Here is a 21,282-nt window from a genome sequence, read left to right as displayed (position 1 = left end):
AATGTAATGCACAATCTATGTAAAGAGCTTTGGATAAAAGCCCTATATAAATGCACCATTTACCATTTAAATGAGGGCGATATCTGTCTGCGCCTGGCGCTAAGGGCCAATTATTCATGGCCCATGGGTGTGTTTTGGGGCGTTACATTAATAAAAACCAATCAGAGTGTCGGGTGCCATCACCTTTATGAACTAGGTAGTGCCCGGCATGAGGCGCATTCGGAGAGTCGGAGAGCTGAATACGCACAGAATTATTTTCTACAGCGTTCTCTACATGAAGTGAAAGCAAACTAGCTTAAAATCTACGGGAGCAACGTTAATAATGTGATTTAATGATGTCAGGACTCAAGAGACGCGGGGTAAACTAAATCTCTCCGCTCAACGAAACATGAAACAAGATAAATTCAAACGCAGTGCATGACTGCGGTCAGAATCACTGTAGCCTTATGCCCTCATGCCCAAGAGACGTCTGTGATATCTTGATACATTTCAACTTAATATTAACATTCTCAGTTATTATATATCAAAGCATGCCAATGCCAGTGTGTTACGTGCACCCTCGGATCTCCAAATGGATATTGATGTGGATAACTACAAATAAAGCATGGCAAAATGACGTTATGGATTGACGACATTCTTATGTTAATTTATGAGAAGTAGACTATTTGAGAATATTTATCAGCTGCATGAAGATGTCTCTCCCTCTCTCTCCTCACAAAGCTGTCCAAAATGCGCACCGCAAACGATTGCTCTATTTCCTTCTTGACTGGGCGCAGGCTACCGCTATGCTGCACTGAAAACATCTGATCTCCAAGGTCACAAAGCGCCGTAGCGCGCTGCCTTGTGAGCTTGTAGATCAGATATGTTTGGTATGCTCGCACGCAACTAAATTAGGCATAGCCTAACGCTCGGTTTGTTTCCATCATCACTCGTTTGTTAACGAGTGGTGAATATTAAAATAATAATTGTGTTGAATAGGGCTGTGAATCTTCTGCTATCTGACGATTCGATTCCGATTCTTAGGGTCACGATTTGATTAAAAGTCATATTATTCCCAATCTGTTTAATCCAAATTATTTCGGTCATATTGTTTTCATCTGTTTACTGTGATTATGGTAAGCTTACATTTAATATCACAAACACCATAGAGTAAAAACTACCGACGGCAGATATTGTACAAATGTAACAAAATGGACCCGCAACCCAAGTTACAGACCTATAAGGCCGGGTCCATTTGGTTCCTAACAACACTTTAAGAACCTCCTCTAGGACCACTGGGGTTCCCAAGACCGCAAGTTGAGAACCACTGGTCTAGACTAGGGTAGGAAAGTTTTACAAAGAACGAGTCCCACGCATAAGCAGCTGTGAAAAGCTCTGCGTAAGTGCATCTGACTGTAAGTGTAAAGACATTTGATTTGAGTTGGAAGAGAAAATAACCCTGGAATCAGGATGTCGAACACATGGAACCCGAGAACGCTCTTAGAGAGGGGTCCTCATCTTTGATGTACAGTGTACCCTGACCCTAAACTCACCCAGGCCAATTCAAGGCTGGCAAATTTCACAGAGCAAAGCAGAGCTTTCATCAGCATCCACCCTGTACACTTTTGAGGAGGAAAGTTTGATTTTTATTAGTCTGAAGTCTGACAATAACTGGTTATTATTCATACTAATTATTCAAAATAATTACATAAGACTTGTGTGATTGTTTTCCTAGCTTGCTGCCAAGATGAAAGGAGGATATGATGTAAACGGCCTGTAAGTTCCCCCAACATTCTCGGGACAGGGTGGGATGGGGCGGGCTTGGGAGGTAAAAGTAATGTTGAAGCTTGTTTCTGTTTAGATTGAATCCAGAGCTGGGAGAGAGGAAGACACCAGGCGTCTTTGTTCTGTGGTATTGATCGTAAGGAGTTAGCTAGGAGGAGACAGCATGCCCTCAGGTTGGGGAAGATGAAGTTGTACTAAATCATTGCTGAGCAACTTTGAAGTTGTATCATTGGGCAGTGTTGAAGGAAATCTCTCTATACCCCCCCGTCCCCCCCCCCCTTTTTTTCATGCTTAAAGACACAGCATAATAGAGTATAATTCAAACCAGCTTGACTGCCAACCACAGAAGCATAATAATTGAATAAAATAGGGTGTGGTTTTCGAAAAAAGCAAATAAGTCTACAACATGGATTTTTTCTCTCCATTTGGGACCCATCCTAAGAAGTTTGAATCCTGTGGTGAGAGAAGAAGTGGAGGGGGACTGAGACTGGTTTTGGCCGACTGGAAGAGGGCCTGGCTCGCGTGTGGCTAGAGGGAACCAAGGCCCTGGCACACCATGTGGAAATACTGTGCATCAAACGCCACTCAATCCACTATAACACACAGTTCAATGCCTCACATATGAACACAACGATTTAGCTGTGAGTTTATGATTGTTCAGTATTATGTCCGTAAAGACATTTGGTACGGGTTCAGCGGGTGCAGATCAGGTCACGACGTGTTAAGCTGAGATCATTAAAGGAAGGAAAATCCGACCGCGCATTGGAGCTAGTAAATACTCCAACGTACTGTGGGGGGAAAAAAGAAGTATGGGTTTCTAAGGGACTGCCCAGAACTCTGAAAAGTAACAGTTGTCAATAGCTAGAGACACGTCATAAACCAAACTACGAAGAGAGTGTAAACTACTATGCAATTTCAAAAGTCTACTGTTGCTTTTCCTTTTGAGCCATGAATCCAAGTTCAATTTGGATTAGTAATTTACTTCTTCTTTTGAGGGGGCTTTTTGGGCTTTATTTATAGTAGCACATTAGAGACAGGCAGGAAACGGAGAGAGAGATGGGGAGAGACATACAGCAAAGTTCGTCCGGAGCGGGACTCGAACCCGTGAATCGCTGTCAGGCTAAATTGTGGCCAAGGTGACTGGACCGCTATGCCAGCCGTCCGGGCCTGTAATTTAGTTCTGTTAAAATGTATTATTATTGCCTAACATTACAGTGGGTTTGCTCTTTTTTTGCCAATGCTCTGCCTAGCTCCGGCTCGCGCTGGGGAGCAGCCGGCCTCATTAATTGATCTTTGACCTTGAAGTGAGAAACCGAAACACACACCAGAAATATATCTATCACGGAGCACTGAGCAAATTTACACATTAGCAGTGCTTTTAAATACAACAAAAGGGGACCACAGTCAACACATATTTAAATGTTTTCATAATTGAAAGGTCGTGTTATGAAAAACTGCCTCCAATTATAATATTAAGCTAAATAGAAGGCTGATGATTAAATTACATATGAATCAATATGAGTGCAAAACAAAGTGGGTAGATCATGTCACTTACGCTGTTGTCACTGGTCCCAGACACAGGGTAGACTGTCCAACCCAGCTCTGCAGTAGCCGTGGTGGAGTCCATCAGAGTTTCTATGAAGGAAGGAGAAGACCGCTCAGTTAATACCCATGCAATACTACTGCTGAAAATAGTCATGGTGAAAATATATAATATAATACAATATATGTCATGTCATATTGCATATCACATGAATAAATATTGTAGTAATAGATTGGGCAAAAATAAATGGATGCGAGGACCAGACCTCCGTGCACATGCAAATAAAAAAACTATAAATAATCATAATAGTGGGACTGAAAGCGGGATACTGAAAATAATAATGATATTGCTTTTGATAATCCAATGTTGCTTTTGTCAAACAACAAACCCAAGAATGTAATTCTTTTAGTGGAATTAAGGAAGAAATGCCCTTATTTGAAATTAACAAATGCAGTAGAATATTTCAAGAGAAGAAAGAAATGCAAAAACACCCAGATTTCAGTTATATAGTTCCTCTACAACGGCGATTAAATATAACACATGAAAGCTAATAGTTTGATTGAATATGTCAAAGTTGACAGTGACATTCTCTCACAGGGGATTTTCTCATAGGGGATGAGACCATCAAGCGGGTCAGCAATACCCTTCACACAACTCCTTCATACAGGCCAGATATAGCCCCACCAACTAGCGGGCACATGCTTTCAACCCCATGAACCTCTGTGGGGGCAAAGCTCCTGGGTGCAGAAGAGGGGGCCACCCTACATGCCATGGATTAGCTGGTGGAAAGGAACACCTCTAGTAATTGGGGTCAAAGAGAATGTGTCTCCTGTTTGTCATGAGGTCCTCTGTGGAAAGCAGATGACATTCCATTGGCCTGGCCGGGGCCGGTCGGCCTCGCACACACGCAGGCAGGCACGTACAGGTCCATATGCACTCTCCCTACTGCTGTGTTTATTCACCGTCTTTCTTGCTCTCTCCATCGTTATCTTTGTCCTTTACTCTATCTTTCAATGTTCTAACCCCCCGCCTGCAGCTTCTGTGTATAGCAAAGGAGAGGTCTAATGAATTTTCCTCGCTGATTAGGCATCTACTCTACTGTTGAGCTCCAGTGTTGAGCTCCAGCAGATGCAGAGAACATTCATCAGGTGCTGGGTGGGTGTCAGCTGCTACTCCAAAAGTCCTGGGAGGGATTTAGAAGGCTCCTTGACCAATGGCTACTAGTACTCACTGCTATGATGTAAGTCACAGCCCATGACTGCACACAGTGCCTATGGTCGACAGCTAGAGAGCTCAGATATCCAATATTAGGGGCAAAAAGCAACACCTACACTTGAAAAATAATGAATGACCTAACAATAAACCAACTACTTTAATGCATGTTTTGGATAGTGGTTAAGTAGACAACAAAAGCTTCTTTTTCTTTTTTCAAAGAGAGCACTGTAATGACTTCATATAACAATAAAACGTTCTCTGCTAAATGTATTACGGTTCCTATGCAGTGGAACCATAAGAAGAGCCATTCTTGAATAGGATTTTTGGTGAAACTCGCTTCCGCATAGTCCGGGTCCTGTACCGGCATGCAGGATATTTTAGAGGCTCCCAGTCATTCCATAACCCCTGCATTCCTTCTGATTTATATTCCAGAGGAAGCCATAGCTTTTAATTAACAGGCTCCACATGCATCACATTTATTTCAGCAGCCTCGTGTCTTAATCTCAGCATCTCACCAACACACACAGTGGGGGGACATAATAGCAGATTTCATATCCCATTCCGTTATCACAAAGCCCCAATCGTATAATTAGGCAGATGAGACTGCATTTGTGCTGCTATTGATAACCTTGTGTGTGACTCTGAGCGGGTCGGCCTACATGGGTCTTAGGCGGTGAAATAGTAATTATCCCCCATAACGATAACGATAATTAGCGCAGAAGTAAAGTGAGAATAATGAACACCCTCGGTAAGGGGAACACTGAGGGAGAACAGGGAGTGAATTTCCCCAGGAATGTTAACATAGACATGGTGATACACTTCCCTCTACCATCTCTTCTTGTCTCTCTTTCCCATCTGTTACTCTCTACCCTTTTATATCTCACTTCTTTTTTAATCTGGCCCCTTTTCTATCTTTCAGTCTCTTTGACAATCCAGCTGTCATTTCTCTCCAACTCATTCTCTCTCCATCTCCCCACTCTCTGTCCTCCGTTTCTGCGATAAAAGGCTCTTTCTTTCAGTTTTATTCTGTCACATTCTTCTCTCTTTCTCTCTCTCACTTAATTTCTTTTGTACAGTGTGTCTTTCCTGCTATCAGAGCAATCCCATCTCCCTCTCCCCACCTCCCTCCCCTCTAACGCTCTGTCTCCCTGCTCCAATCAGAGGCTCACATACCGGACAAGAACCACCTCACCCTCAAAAGACTGATCGCCTCGCTTCCTGCTGCTGACTAAACTTGAGTGCTGGCAGCCACACCGATTCATTACCTCCTGCAGCGGTAGGGCAGAACATATACCTCACCGCTGTCATCTATTGCCTGGTTCTCAGTCAGAGGCCCCCAGGCAGCAGTGGAACACGGCCTGCACAGCCAGACACTTTGACCAGTCATCATGAAGCGAGGATAGTGCAGAGGTGAAAGCCTGGGATTGAGACCCCAATGAATTACTCGTATTCACGTTGCATGTCCAGGGCGATTACAGCTAAAACATTACTCCTGATTAAGTTGGTATAGATACAGCGAGGATATAGATTGAACATGGATAAATTGGTAACAATAAATTCAAGGAAAGTGCCATGAAAAACAGTCCTGTGTATCCCAGAGCACTACAGACAAAATTGAAGTAGGCTGGTTTACTGGCTTGATGGGGTGTTAGGAGAAGGTTGGTATAGGGTTCTGACTGAGGGTAAAGCCATCGCATTGAAGCCTGGAGAAGAACTCCAGCTGTTTCTCTGAGTCTAGGACTGACCACACATTCCAAACCGGGCCATCCAGTATCTTCGTATAACTGACCAATGCATTCCAAACAGTTCAATTACCATGGTGGATAGGAAAAAAACAGAGTAAGCTTTATGTTAGTTGAATTACTCACAAAGAAAACTGCTTGAAATTAATTTAGCCAAACAAAGGTGCTTTCTTATATCATATTTAATTTTACTTGACAGTCCTGTGTTGTGGACACCCACAAATATGCAATGAGACCCGAGTCTAGAAAATGCTTACTGGACTGAGAGCTTTAGTGCTGATCTGAGAGAGAGGGGGGGGGGGGGGGGTCTGTCTGAAGTAACAGTCTAAGTGATGAGGGGGTGGAGGGGGACCATGGTCCTATAACAACACTCTTCTCTTCTCTAAGAGGGGTCGATGCTGCATCTCAGCTTTCCACAGAAAATGGTGGACAGCATTTTAAATGAAGGTTAGTCGCAGCACCCACAAACAAAAGAAACTTTGGAGCACATAAGTGCCTCTTTTCTAGTAAATGAAATGAAGTGATGGCTTCTTGTACACACAAACAAGTTAGTTTGAGAAAGTATTTTCATCCAAACTTAACACAGCCTCAGTAACATGGACGGCATTGAGAGAGCTTCCGTACACAATCATTATTAGCCGCGCTGAAATCTTGACAGCCTCAAAAGAGTGTATTCCAGCGCGCAAACCCATATAGTATCTAGAAAGTATGGATACGCGCGTGCCGCTTGTCTATTTTCTACCTCCCTGCATCTCGGCGCACACTCAACATTCACGGTTTACTTTAGGGTGCTGTTTGACAGCTCGTGTTTTGGCTTGAGGGCAGGGAGGTCAGGGTTTGAGAGATGGATGGCCAATTACTGAGTGGAGTTCGACAGATTCCTGCAGCCTGACTGACGGATGGGAGCTCTCTCCACAGGCCTGAGTAATCTCTCTCTGGAACCACAGTACATCTTCCTGCTCATACTTCTAACCCCAGGGCAGGAAATGTAACAAGTGCAGCCTTCCAAACAGATGCACATCACTCATCGTTTTAGCACTGGCACATACAGCACAGCACACAGTTGCTGCTATAGAGTAGCGTGGTACTGTACATTCAACCGTGGGTATTTTGTTGCAAAGTGCTCCAAGTACCATAGTGTACAGTAATGAAGGTACTTGATTGTGATACTTTACTGCAGCACATGTTCAAATGTACTAGAGTCAATGTAAATGAGACTAGAGTCTCGAGTTGATATTTTAGTGTAAAGCGTAAACTGCATCATTCTCCCACATCCTCGGTGAAGGGCAGTGTCACTGATAAAGTGATTCTACATAGTGGTTGAAACCAGGGAGAAAATGGGTGAAAAAACTAGCTTGCATCAAACTGAACTATATTTAGATCCTGTTTAATGAGGATGTTTTTTTGAAGAGGCAATTGACTTCCAAAACGCGGCATGCACAGTAGCAGCTTGCAGGCATGAATTCCTTTTATCTTCCTCAACAGCAGAATTGTAGCTGCGCCTCTCTACGGAAACAAATCTCTCAATGTTGAATTTATCATCAAAGTAAACCTCCAACATTGTTTTGTTATTGGTGTGATAATGCCAGGTTATGAAGGCATAATCAGTGTCAGAACTGTTTTAGCAAAAAAAAATGTTTGAGGTGTGCACAAAGCTCAAATATCGCCTTGCAGATAAGCGTTTAAACATTCATTTCATTGCACACCTGGAATCATTACATTTGATGCCTTCTACCATGTGTGAGCATTATGGCTGCATTATGGAGTCGTGGAGTAACATGAGCAAGCTGTGCTAAATACAGAACCCTATAATGGACTCGGAAAAGAAATTAGCCCTGATTAAGCGGGGGGTAGCAACGGTATATGCCCCTGAGAGCGGGGGGGGGTATGATTCATAGCCATACTGACGGACACGGCTACTGTATGGCGTGTTGGGCAGAATAACAGTCTGTTTCGTTTACAGAATTAGTGGACAGTGCCCCTGCACCAGAGCTAAATAACTTGCGTATCTGTCAGCGCAGGCTGGGACCATTAAGGTAGAGCCCCTCCGCCACCACCACATAACAGCATACGCCTGTGCGGTAAATGAATTCTTAATCCTGCTTTTACAATGAAACGGGGGCTTTGTGGACGAGGTGGCACCAACCCAAACCCCAGAAGCACAGCTTTTTTTTCTTCTTCTCCAGGAGTCAATGGCAGCTTGGCATGCGGCCCTGGGTATCCGGTGCACTTTAACATGTGTCCTTGGTGAGACATCACTCTATCGGGGAGATTTATAGGGACTCAGGGGGTTCTTGTTGGGGTCCTGAAAAGGCTAGTTTGGGGTTAGGATGATGATGTAGGTGCTCTGGGAGCGATGAGGTGAGCGTTGAGCACAGAGACACGGACCGAGGTCGAAGAGTGGTGTCTTTTCCAAGGCAGTGGGAGAAAAAAAAAAAAGAGGGAGAGGAAGTTGGGTAAGTTGATTTTGGCAGGGGATGGTGCCCTGTGAAATATGCTACCGCACACACACACACAGAACGGAGAGCACGGACTGCTGACAGAATGATACAGCATGGTGTTCTCCGGGGGGGGGCCCAGCAGGATGTACTACAGTAATCCGTACACAGCCGGCCCGTGTTATCATTCAATGTAACTTAAGTTGTCAGCGGGGCCAAGGAGCAACGGCCGAAAACAAAGAAAAAAGTTAAAGAAACAAAAACTAATCCTTGACATATGACTCCATTCAGACCCTTCGACACCAACTGCTGTTAACTGGTTATGTGGTTTCCAGTTGTATGTCCTTTTCATAGACGACGCACAAACACGATGATATGAGATATACCAATGCAATAACACAGAGCAAGATAAAACACATTGAGATACTACAGTAAAAGGATTGTCTGTGCCGTGACTTAACTGTCTACACAATCACCGAAATCACTAACTTCTACAAATAATTCACAACATAGTGTTTCTTATAGTGATGTAAAAATAGCTACAGTATAATATATACATCAACGATTCCTGCTGCTGGCCAACATAAATAGCAGGCATATATTCTACTCCCAAGTCTACTTTTAATGATACCCCCCCCACCCCACCCCCACCCTGTGCTCAAGCCTCTACCTGTGATGCTCCCTTCACTGCCTCAGGCTGTGCACAGCCTACAGTACCTCTCCGTTTTACAAATAAAGTTTTCAAATTTGCGATTTTACTTGTTGCAGATCAGTTCAACATACATGAATATAACCATAAATATAACTCTTTGAGATCACTGCTTTTGTCTATTATAATTCAGCGCAAACGTCACAAAAACAGCTTCGAAGATGCACATGTCCCTGTGACCATCAACCATAAACATGACTCTTTGCAATGCAGACGAGTTTAATGGCTGAGCAAATGGAAGTATAGTCAAATTTATAGTCTGCGCTGAAGTAAGCCACTCGAGAAAACGAATGAGGACTATTATCCGGCATTCCATTATTTGTGCAACAGATGCCAAATTTGGGATTACAGACACAATATATTATCCTTATTCACACCATAGGACATTAGGTGTTCATTCTCCACTTAATAAAACAATCCCAATGACTTCATGACATATAGCACTTAGCTCACAAGCAAAATGACATATTACCTTTCCAACAGATTACTATTCCACACAGAAGGCGGTAAGTTATTTTTCAGAAGGTGTCACTGTCTTCCAGTACGTCACTGACGATTACAATACCCTTGTGGTCTTGACAATCATTTAAAAGTATAGCATTTATTTTTCCACACGTCAAGAAGATGTGTTATTGCTATTAGCGGCACCTGTAGGTGCATCATTAGCGCACAGTTTTGCTGGCCATTAAAATGTACTTAGCTCTGAAAGACACCATATTTCACAGTGATACAAGTGCACCATGGTGAATGGAAAGACATCAATCTACACAGTAAATTGAGAGAAGGAATGGTCACCTGGGCAATCATAGGCTGTGTGAGGGAAACCTACACTTGGCTAATAATATGGGCTACAAGATTTATAAGTGTGCTTTCCATATTATCCCCAAATCCCTGAGAACCTATCGAGACTAGTTTAACAGATGAGTCAAATCTAAATTGTTCAGGGGAAAATTCTGTTTTTACAGGTCCTGCGACTTTACATCCAGTCAATTTAACTATGAGTAGTGAGCAGTGTGATGCACACACAGACCACAGTGCACTGAATACCTATAGCTGGATTTATTGTGTGCCAAAAATAGCATTTCGACAGAGCTCAAAACACGTCACATCGCACAACTCATGCTGCGCTCACACTATAGGAACAAAAGCTACAAAACGTTCAACGTGGTCAGCTACTCTGTGGCAGAGTGACCGCTGAAGTGTTGCTCAAACTTCTCATTGACGTCATCAAGCATCATATAAAGTATCTTCATGTCGCCATGGCTTCGTTTGAAAATGGCTTCTAGGCTGCCGCTTTGTCGCCGCCACTGTGAACACAGCGTAAATACAAATTAAGCATAAAGCAAAGATGGGCAGAAAAGCACAAACCGCTCTACATCAAAGTGACAGCTTTTCAGACATCATTACTAATTGACTTGACAGAAATAATCATGGCTAGCCTCCCATGCCTTGCCTAAGAGCCATTCGGGAGAAAAGGGGATGATTAAAAAATGTACACCGCCTCATGTAGGAACATGAACAAATCTTTTATTACACGGCTGTGCGGTCTGTGGCTTTGCATGACAGATTATGTCTACATATATCCCTGCTCTCTTTCTTTACCAGCACCAGAGGCCCTGTAGCGTAGCAGCACCAGAACAAATGTCAAATTATTGTACTGACCTAGAAGACTACTTTCCCCCAGCAAATAATTCTCTACTGGAGGTAAAGGAGTAGGCTACAAGAACCCATCTTTATCTCTAATTTGTGTTACATGAGATCATGTCTCTGGTGGTCTAGGGAATTATCCATCCAGGGAAAAATGCAAATTATATCCATGCCAACATTTTTTGACTGCCATTGCCTGACAAGTCTGGCAGGTTGTGGCGGCTCTGTGTGAGGAGGTGGGCGAGACTGACTGAAAAAGGTGAAACAATATGAGAGAAAAGAAATTGGCTGAGGATAATACTGTACGTCCCTGCAGAGAAAAAACAGACAACAGGTTCTGCAATTAAAGTATGTGTGTGTGTGTGTGTGTGTGTGTCCGGGGGGGGTCAGGGCATTTAGCGGTTATGTTTAGGGTTAAGGTCATGACATACAGTACCGAAAGCGCCCGATGCTTGCGTCATCAAACGCACCCACTGTTTACAACAGCTCTGACGCTTGCTATATGTCAGGGCCTTTAGGGGTTGGGGTTGGGGTCGGTTAGGGTAAAAAAAAAAAAACGTTAAGATGACATTTCTAATGACAAATTGCTTTTGACGTCCCCACATGATTAGTAATACCAGTGTGAGTGTGTGTGCGTGCTTTGTGACTATACGCTGCATACAGTAGGTGGTATGGTCCTTTTGAGTGTGTTGGCGGCGGGCTCAGCACGCTCAGCAAGGAATGATAGGATTGTACTCGTTTACATTCTGTTCTTGTGTACAGTGAATAGCGGTCGCGCTCTTAAACAGTTTGAAGTATATCTGTTGATACTGCGGGTGACACAGAATTTAGAACCCTGGCTGGACATTGTTGATCTATTTTTGTTATTAAATCACCAGTTTTTCAGAGCAAAAACTCCTTCTTCCTCTTAAAATAATTCCGGAAAGGAAGAGGAAGGTAGTTATAGTGTGTGTGTGTGTGTGTGTGTGTGTGTGTGTGTGTGTGTGTGTGTGTGTGTGTGTGTGTGTGTGTGTGTGTGTGTGTGTGTGTGTGTGTGTGTGTGTGTGTGTGTGTGTGTGTGTGTGTGTGTGTGTGTGTGTGTGTGTGTGTGTGTGCGCGCGCGCACGCGCGTGTGTGTCTGTACTTATGTGTGTTCAATAAGTAGGCAGTATCTCTTTTTATTGACAGCCTGCCCTTGCTTGGCTGATAAAAGGATTCACCCTCTATTTGATATCTGGCCCTACTAAATCCTGGTACATCAACCACCGAGTGCCAAAGCAAGTCATTAAAGGCTGACAAACAAATCTACTTTACAGCCTATTCTACATCCTTTTAAAGGCCTGTTTATAAGTGGTTGTAAAATCCTGCACAGAAGCCCACACTGGCACCACATCCTTATCATTTGAGGTTTGCTGATACGCTTGACCTGTTGATCCAAGCCTGCTGTTTCATGTCATGGTTGGCATGCAAAATAGCCGTAGAGATAGAGGCCTCTTGTCATTTAGAATTCAATTCCAGAATGTTACCATAGTGGCAGGCAGACCATCTTACCTGAGTCCTGTTCTGAACTTAAGTAATTAAAACCTCTGGTGAAAGAGCCTTTTGATGCTTGTATTTTTCTACCAATACATGAGTACAGTTTTTCATCTATGCCCCTCTCGTCCCCGAGCCTGTCTGTGTGTTAAATAATGCCAAGGATACAATTTATAAGTAAGAACCTTGCACACTGCACCTTGAAGCAGCCTAAGGACCTACAAACAATCTGTCTTAACCACTTAAACCTTATATATTTTGTTGAGCGAGTCAACTATACTGTATATATATATGCCTATATGGTTGTATTGGTTGGATAGGCAGTTCTGGACAACTGCCTAGTGCCTATTGACCTCCTTGGGTCGTCGGCAACATGTGCGCTGAGTTTGATGTCGGCCCGTCGGATGGTTCTGGTACAGGGATTTCATGTACGATTCTTATTCTTATTTGTATTATTATTATTGCTGCTATAATGTCTTGAGATAACCCGAACAAAATAACTTTACTGTTTTGTACCGTCCGGTACACAAAGATGAAAATGCAACACAGTAAAGTGTAAAACGTTACAATTACTAACTAGAGTGTTGGTAATAAAACCTCCCCAAACATTGATTTTCATCAGAATATGGCACAGGTCACCAAACCCCTCACAAGGCCAAATTCTTTCACATTTCTAGAACACATAAGTCTAGTACAGAGATGCTAACAAAACCTTTAAACTGCCATAAATGATTGCGCCAAAGCACCGGGTTTAGAACCCATCTTATCAATGGCTGTACAAGTACCAATATCTGTCCATCAGTGACACGTCATTTTACCTACTGGGCCCTGTTGAAAAGTGGTCCAGGAGGGACCATTTACTGGCTGTCAGAAACTAAACGTTGTTATACAACACCCTGCCAGGTCCCACAGCTGTCTGCTTGACCTGGAATATTCATGAGATGGAAATATACGAGATGGCTGCATCCGCTCCCCTGATTCTCTGGTGAAAATCAAAATCATTTATTCATCCATTTTTGGGGGGGAAAAAGAAAGTACATTTATATTTCCACACCAAACTCAGGAACAGAATTGTTTTGCAACAGTTCAATTTGACTCTTTACTTTAATATTAACCCATAAGGGTTTTCCTGTTAGGGATGTGTGTTGTTTTTTATTGTTGTTCTTGTTTTTCTTACTTATGGGTCTGGGCTTCAATACCTTGATAGAACTCTCATTTTGAAATTATATCATATTCCACAACAAGCTGTATAGGAAATGTCTCCATTGACTTGAAAGGTTAAATGTAATTGATTGATTGTGATGTATTTGTTTAATCAAACCTGCCTCCTATAATTTCATAAAAGCGTGACCAAAAATATAAATAAAAGGCAACTTCAGTTTCACTAATTAGCCTGGCATGCCATTATACATAATACTGTACTTGAATGTTTCTTAACCACATAAACCCCAGTATCTGAATTCTGAGGAAAACTCTGGCAGAAAATGTTATGTATTTTATGTAGAGCGAAAACAGAAAAGTTACTAGTATAGCGCCCTGAGGGACTCCGCTCACAACGTACAGTATACATTACCAGCATTCCTTTTTGCTGTGATTTGATTCCTGGTTCAAATCAGACAGAAAAAGGGCCCTTTGGCTACATCATGTTTAATGATAAATGTGACTCATCTGGAGTTGTAAATGTTTCATGAAATCTAAATAAATGAGTAGTTCCTCTTCATGGCGAAACCAGTGTTTGTTCGACTCGGGGTAGTTTATCATTACTCGCAATCAACGAGAACCACTCGGTGTACGTGGGATGAAATGACATGCCAAACACAACGGCATGTTGGAAATCACACCGTAATGGAATTTACAGCAACAATAACTGTGCACGCACGCACACACACATAAATACAGGCAATCTGGAACCTCACATTAAACCATCTTCAGCTCCGACAACGCTCAGGTTCCTGTAACTGCTACCCTAACTAGCAAATAGTCATGAATGAGCACATAACGAGACATCATTATCATTGTCTGCCATTTAATAACATGAGGCAATCTCATTAAGAGCCTGGTTTGTAGGGCAGAGCTTAGACCCATGCATGTTCCCTCTCTCTCACTCTATCACTCTCTCTCTCTCTCTCTCTCTTTTTCACACTCACTTTTCTCTTGACTCAGGCAGACAGGCACATTGCATGCACTGTAAACTGTCTGACAGAGGGCCGCTGCATATTATGTGAAGTTACTTGGAGCCAAAGTGACTGACTTCAGATGTTTTGAGCTCCTTTAGACGTATAATTATGTATGATCATAGCTTTAGTCAAAGAGCTATTTCCCCAAGACAGCTCATGGAAGGAAGTTGACAGAGGAAGAAACAAAAAAGTATTTCATGTAATAGCATATTAATAACATGATTAATAACAATTAATAAACATCTCAGTGGGACATAAACATATATATATATTAAAGTGAAAGTAACGTAGGTACAGTAGAATATTGTCTACATTTTCAAGAGGCTCTGTGAAATGGAAAATAAAACTATATGCAAATACTTTCATTTATTCTATACAATATGGGCTATCTGTTACTTTGTGAATCACTGGCAAGACGCCAAAACATCAGTGCCTGGAACAACATGAAAAAGACACAACATGGTAAAGAAAGGATTAAGAAGTGCGCCCTGTGCAGTGCTTTTTGGCCTCCCATCTGTGCCTTTGCATTTCTGAATCAAGCTTTGCCAACAGCTGCACTCGTTTTTAGTTGGGCACAAGATCTTGTGGATGATCACAAGAATGTTAACAAAATACCTCCCAGGGAACGCATCGTCAAACCTTTCAAAATAGTGATGGTTCCCACCACCGCCATTTGAAACATTTATATTTCCCAATTGAATCTCCAGGATTAACAATGCTCATCTTATGTTATATGAATCAACAAACAATGCTCATACAGTATGAACCAACAAACACAGCTGAGAGAGCAAACACAGGGTGTGGGTTGAAACTCACTGCAATCAATGTTGCCATTTTGTTCAGAACCTAGATGTAGCCTAATTAAGGACATGCATGCCCCAGTAAACTGTTGCTGTTCCCTAGTAAACAAATAAAATGCAGATTATTATTTCAAATGAGTAACATTATATACTTACAATTAAATATGTTTAATTCACTTGTGTTGGTTTGAGCGATGACAACCATATAATCCATTCTGTGCCTCTGATATATACAGTTCCCTCAACAAGTAATGGCAATACTATTGGCATAGATTTAGCCACTTACATCTCTAGTCTATACTTACCAAATTAGTATTTAGTTTACTAGAATTGGCTCTGTACTTCTGCTACCCCCCCCCCCCCCCCCCTACACAAAATGTCTTTGGCGAAAATAGCCGGGCTACAAGGCTCACAACATTGTGAGCGAGGTATTCCCCCAGAATAGTATGCAAGGGTTCAAGTGGTTAAACTTGATTTTCAGAGGTGCATGCTGTGCCCTAGTAGTACATCTAGCAAAGACCCTATTATATGAATATATATCGGTTCTGTCCTCTCCTTTTCATGAAACATTGGTCAGTGTCCTGCTTTTAGTTTATAGCAAAAGGCCTTCAATTCAAGTTCCAGGTAAAGTGCAGTGGTTCCTGTCCACGCATCAATCCTGAGGAAATTGAAAGGCGTCATCGACGCGTGTGAGCATTGCGGGGGTCAATCTAGGGGAGGTTGATCCATCGCCAGTCGATGCCGCCTGTCTGCCAAGAGTCATCAGCAAGGTTTCTCCCTGTCTGCATGGAAATCACACCTCCCCCCACCTCCCTCCCTACCCAGCCTGTCAGCCATTTAAATCAATGACACTGGTGCTGTACTTAGTCTATGTACTGTATATTCTCACTCCTCAGCCCCCGCCTTCCAGTACAGAGTGTTAATACTTAAGCTAAAGGTGATAGAATCATACATGGACATTAAGAAATGATGAGACAGGTGTGAAAACGTGAAGAGCAAGTTGATGAGCAAGTTGATGAGCACGTTTCTTTTTCTTTTTTTTGTCTCTTCACACTCTGTGGATGGAGCAGCGTTATTGTCATCAGGGTGTGGGAGAGAGCTAATGGGCGTCTGAGTGCAGGCTCTCAAGTATGAATGGGGAAATAGTGGTAGTGGTTAATCCCCCCCCCCCCCCCCCAGTTAAGTGGCACACCTCAGACGCTGTGGGTCTAGTCTTACACACTTGGTCTGCCTCCTATATCTCGTTCTTTGCTTGTATCTCATCTGTAGTCTCCTCTTCTCCCTCTATTCTCTCCCACCCTCTTCTCTCTTTCCACACACCTTCTTTCTATCTCTCTCCGTCAAACCGCCGCCACACTCCACTCCTTAAATCTCCTCGCCTCCCCCCCTCCGACAATGTTATGGCCACTAGATGCTCCATATCCAACCTACACCATATCCAACCTACACCCCTCCACCCCGTCCCGTCCCATATAATCGGTGACCCGAAGAGGAGGCGAGTGCACCTCCTTACAACCGTGACGGTTTTACCACCGCTCTACCATAACACCCGCCCACCCGACTCCCTAATCATCCTGCATATGGCAGGGACCACACATATCACAGCGGAGAGCGACGAGACAATTCTTGGATTCCAGGTCAATGAGCTAGCTCCTCTCTCTCTCTCCACATGTATGTGGCTTTGGAATAGTTATAGTGGGTCACGGACCCTCGGAGGTCTATAAAGCAGAGACAGGGAGGCATTCCCCGTTTCCACAGTGTGCCTGCCTGCTTACCCACCCCCCCCCCCCACATGCCGCACCGATGGGGAACATTACTTCAGCCTATCATACTGTACACACAGACACAAGAGACCAGTCTAGGCTTTGGCCTAACCCAAATATCGCTCCCTGTACTGGCACGCACCCCCCCAGAAAAAAAAACTGCACAATCAACATCCTCTTTATCATCCACTGTGCGGCACAATGGATAAAGTGTGTGCCATTAAGGGACCTTTAAGGCCAGTCTGTCAGCAAAACTAACATTAAGTGCTGCACAGTGGAGACACTGGATACGAGAGAAGCACAGACGGAGAGCTAATGGTTTCATGGTGGTCAGCTATGAATGACTGAAAGAACGCAGAGAAAACGAGAGAGAGAGAGAGTGAGTACAGTGAAGACTGAAACAACTGGGGACAGCACTCTTTGTCCCTAATCTGTCTGTCGTCACACAGTCAAACAGTCCAACAGTTTGCAACACGTATCCATTCATCACTGGACTGGAAGCTGGGAATTGTTCTGCAACACACTGGAGCCACAGCCCCACGTGGTGCTTGGTCAGAGCTATGGTCAGCTAAACAAACAATTAGAGCACAAGGACGATGGGCATTATTTGTTCTGTTTGACTGAAAATCCTGCTTACAAATCATCTCTGTTCGCAAGGAGATTAAAAAACTAAACTATCACAGATTTTGTCAAAACCAGATCCTCAACTTATAACAGCTGGTGCACTAAGAAAGCAGTGTAGTGCAGAGGTGCCAACTTTTGGCAGATCCCCAAACATAGACGTCAAAATATGTATTTACCATATAAAGACCAAGCGTCATGTTGCATGTGTCATGTGTATATGCGCACGATGTTTACGTTAGCAAACTGCCAAAACATAAAGGAAGGACATTTCCATAGGCGTCATTTTCTAAGTAAACCGTCACTGCAGTGATCCCGGAGGGGAAATGACTTTTCCACATTTGATCCAGCAGTGTGCTGCTCAAACCGCTGTGGAGTTACATTCTCTAGCGAACAGGAGTCTGGCTGTTCATACCGGATCCTTAATAACATGTTAATTTATCCATTTTTTATGGATAGTAAATGGAGAAATAGAATGGACGCCAAAACTATTGCTGCACATCCGCACCGCACCGCTACGCAGGCCTGCCGTGGCCTGTGCTTCGCAGACATTTGTAGTGCTACCGCATCCAATGTGAACCTGCCATTAGGGGTTAATTAATTATCTCAGGTACACTTCGACACAAATCCTGGAGGAGCCAAGGATGGAACCAGGGACCTTCCGATTCTGAGGTGGCCTCTCTCCTAGTGAGCCACTGCTGCCCCAATGCACACATACACACACACACACGCACGCTTAAGCAGACATATTTCATTTGAATCCATTGCAGCGCCTACAGAATTTTGTCAGCTGTTGTTCACTACTTCTCCTGCGAACTCAATTTATAACTCGCACATAGAGGCAAGCACATCAATACAGAATACGCATGCATGCATGCATACATAACACACACACGCACACACACACACACACACACACACACACACACACACACACACACACACACAGGCAGACCACACAGAAACAGCAAGTATAAGCATCTGTAAGCACTCCAGACTTTGAAAAGGTTCCCTGTGCAGTACCAGGCTCAACATGCTGCCTCAGTCCCTCTGTCACCTGGTATTAGCCAGACATAGAGAAGGTGGAGGCCAGGCCCAGCCTCTATCCCTCTAAACCTCGATAAATGTTTGTTTTACAACCTGCAAAGTAAACAAACAGTCCCTGACTTGTCTGAAGAGTAGATGCTCCATGGTTTCTGTTGTTCTCTGTGGAATGCAGTGTCACTCTTTGCCTTTTAAAGCAGTGTCTGTTTGTTTTTTCCCCCATTACAGTCACTTAGTCTGGCAGCGCAATTTGTTTTCCTTATCTCTCTAACAGCCAAAAATGCCTAAGTGTTCTTTAGTTTCTGCCTGACCTTGGGTTTAACTTCTATCACAGTGTTTAGTTCTGACACTGATCAAAAGAGATTGCACTCATAGCAAATGTGCCGTGATAAGGGACCGCACATCCTTTGTCTATATGTGACTAAATCCGAGCTCTATTCCTTGAAGGAATAGCTGCCTTTGTTGTACAGTCCAATGTGTACAGTAGCTACTTGCCTCACTACTATGAGGGAAAGCTAATTATGTATGTCTATCTAGTTTATCAATCTATAGTTCAAGGTGTCTGTGGCAGGCGGGCGGGCAGATTATGGCCTAATATGGATGTGCCGGATCAACGTCAGCAACAAAATTCGTCCGTTGTTAGGCAAAGGTTGTATGCCTATACTGTATATGGGGATCTCTGACGTCAGTCAGTTAGGCAACAGTTTCTGTTGTGTGTGACGTCAGGCCAGAGCTCGATTGCACATGCGAGAGAGAGAGGGAGAGAGAGATGGTGCAGAGAGGGGGTGCAGAGAGGGGGAGAGAGGGAGTGTCTCACCCTCTCTCTCTATCACTCTGTCTCTCTGTGGCCCGTGCACATGTGTGCATGCATAATGTGCACCTCATAGGGAGCGTGTGGTCAACTCTTTTAATAAATCCATGGTGGTCAGCATTGCTGACTAATGTATAACTAACATGCCACCGGAGGAACGTTACATAACGTTCGAAACGAGCCACTACTGAACTGCATGTGTGCATATGTGCGCATGCACGTCATAGGTGTGTGGGGTATGTTGTTATGTTAAAAATGTATGTTGGTGGGCTTGAATTGAACGGTGTCTGTCTGTCTGTCTGTCTGTCTGTCTGTCTGTCTGTCTGTCTGTCTGTCTGTCTGTCTGTGTCTGGGTGTGTGTGTGTATACATCAGTTAAGGCACTAATTTCACCAGTGAGTGCAACACTACTTCATCACAACAATGTAAATGTAACGAAGGCATTCACTGAAAACATATATTTGGCTATTATTACTATAATTGGCTAACAGTAGATACTGTACCATACACCGGACAGACAGCTGCGCCCAATGGCTAGTTTTACTCCATAGCATCACGGACTAGACATGTATCCCATAGCCTGGAGGGACGGTGGGTCTGAGATTATGAATTTACAAAAGTGTCATATCTGTCATTGACAATTAAAAAGAATATTCAGGAATTGAGTTCCTAATGCCAATAATATGTTTCTTCTTTTTCTAACTGGTCTGTGCAGTGGTTAGTTATTATCTGCAGACAGACAGACTATAAGCCTTTGGTCTGGCGGCGATAACAACATCTGTATGGCACTGACAGTCCAGAACAAAGACAGTGCAAGGGCTCTGTAACTGTATATAGTAGTAACAACCAGTGTGCAATGGAAAGAGAGGGGGTGTTGTGTTTGTCGGTTTGATTGATTTGGTATGGCCTCAGGACGGCTGGCAGAGCTCAAAATCAGGATGGAGAATACGGAGCCCCTGTCAAACTACCGGAGCTGGCTGTCTGTTTCTATGGAAACTGGCTCGGAAAGGTGCCAAGGTGTGATGGGCAGTCTGTCGTCGATAGAAAAAAAGGGGGATGTCTGGATTCCATTGTCCCCCAGCAGAGATAACTTTGTTCTACAGGAGCAAGCAGGGTTTTCATAGAGGAAGACTGTAATCGAAAAACCTGTTGAGCCACATAGTCACAGAGCTGTCTCAACACCGGGGCATCTGGGGCCCTGTAACGGCACAGAAAAATGTCTGATTTCCATATCAGGAGTCTGCCATCTGGATTGCATTGCAGTCGACAGCAAACAGTCGACAGCAAAAAGCTAAACCACCTGGTTTAGCTTTGCCTCCGATGTGAATTCTAAAATCATATCTTATTCTACAGTTATAAACAAATAAAACCCCTCCCCGGCCCCCCACCATCTTCATTCCTGTCCTGGAGCGGACGCAGTTAGCTGAACCTCACATCTGAACGGCGAGTTTGGACTCCCAGTCTGTACACAAACCCCATCCAACAGCAACAACAGCA

General features: G+C 43.5%; 2 protein-coding genes across 3 annotated transcripts in view; one reads left to right on the top strand and one right to left on the bottom strand.

Annotated features, from left to right (window-relative positions):
• The window catches only part of ephb2b (eph receptor B2b), a 171,046-nt gene that overhangs the window by 103,082 nt on the left and 46,682 nt on the right, over nucleotides 1-21,282 (bottom strand). For both annotated transcript variants that reach the window (XM_080424114.1, XM_080424115.1), the window contains exon 2: nucleotides 3,320-3,399. In XM_080424114.1, coding sequence (XP_080280240.1) covers nucleotides 3,320-3,399 — 80 coding nt within the window. The remainder of the gene's footprint in view (nucleotides 1-3,319; nucleotides 3,400-21,282) is intronic.
• The window catches only part of dhrs3b (dehydrogenase/reductase (SDR family) member 3b), a 280,407-nt gene that overhangs the window by 257,893 nt on the left and 1,232 nt on the right, over nucleotides 1-21,282 (top strand). The gene's annotated exons all lie outside the window — the stretch shown is intronic.

The sequence above is a fragment of the Gymnoscopelus braueri genome (genome assembly GCF_963280865.1).
Source record: "Gymnoscopelus braueri genome assembly, chromosome: 3".
NCBI classification, from domain to species: domain Eukaryota; kingdom Metazoa; phylum Chordata; class Actinopteri; order Myctophiformes; family Myctophidae; genus Gymnoscopelus; species Gymnoscopelus braueri.
The sequence above is the reverse complement of the archived record's forward strand: the minus strand, read 5'-3'. Positions and strand labels throughout refer to the sequence as shown.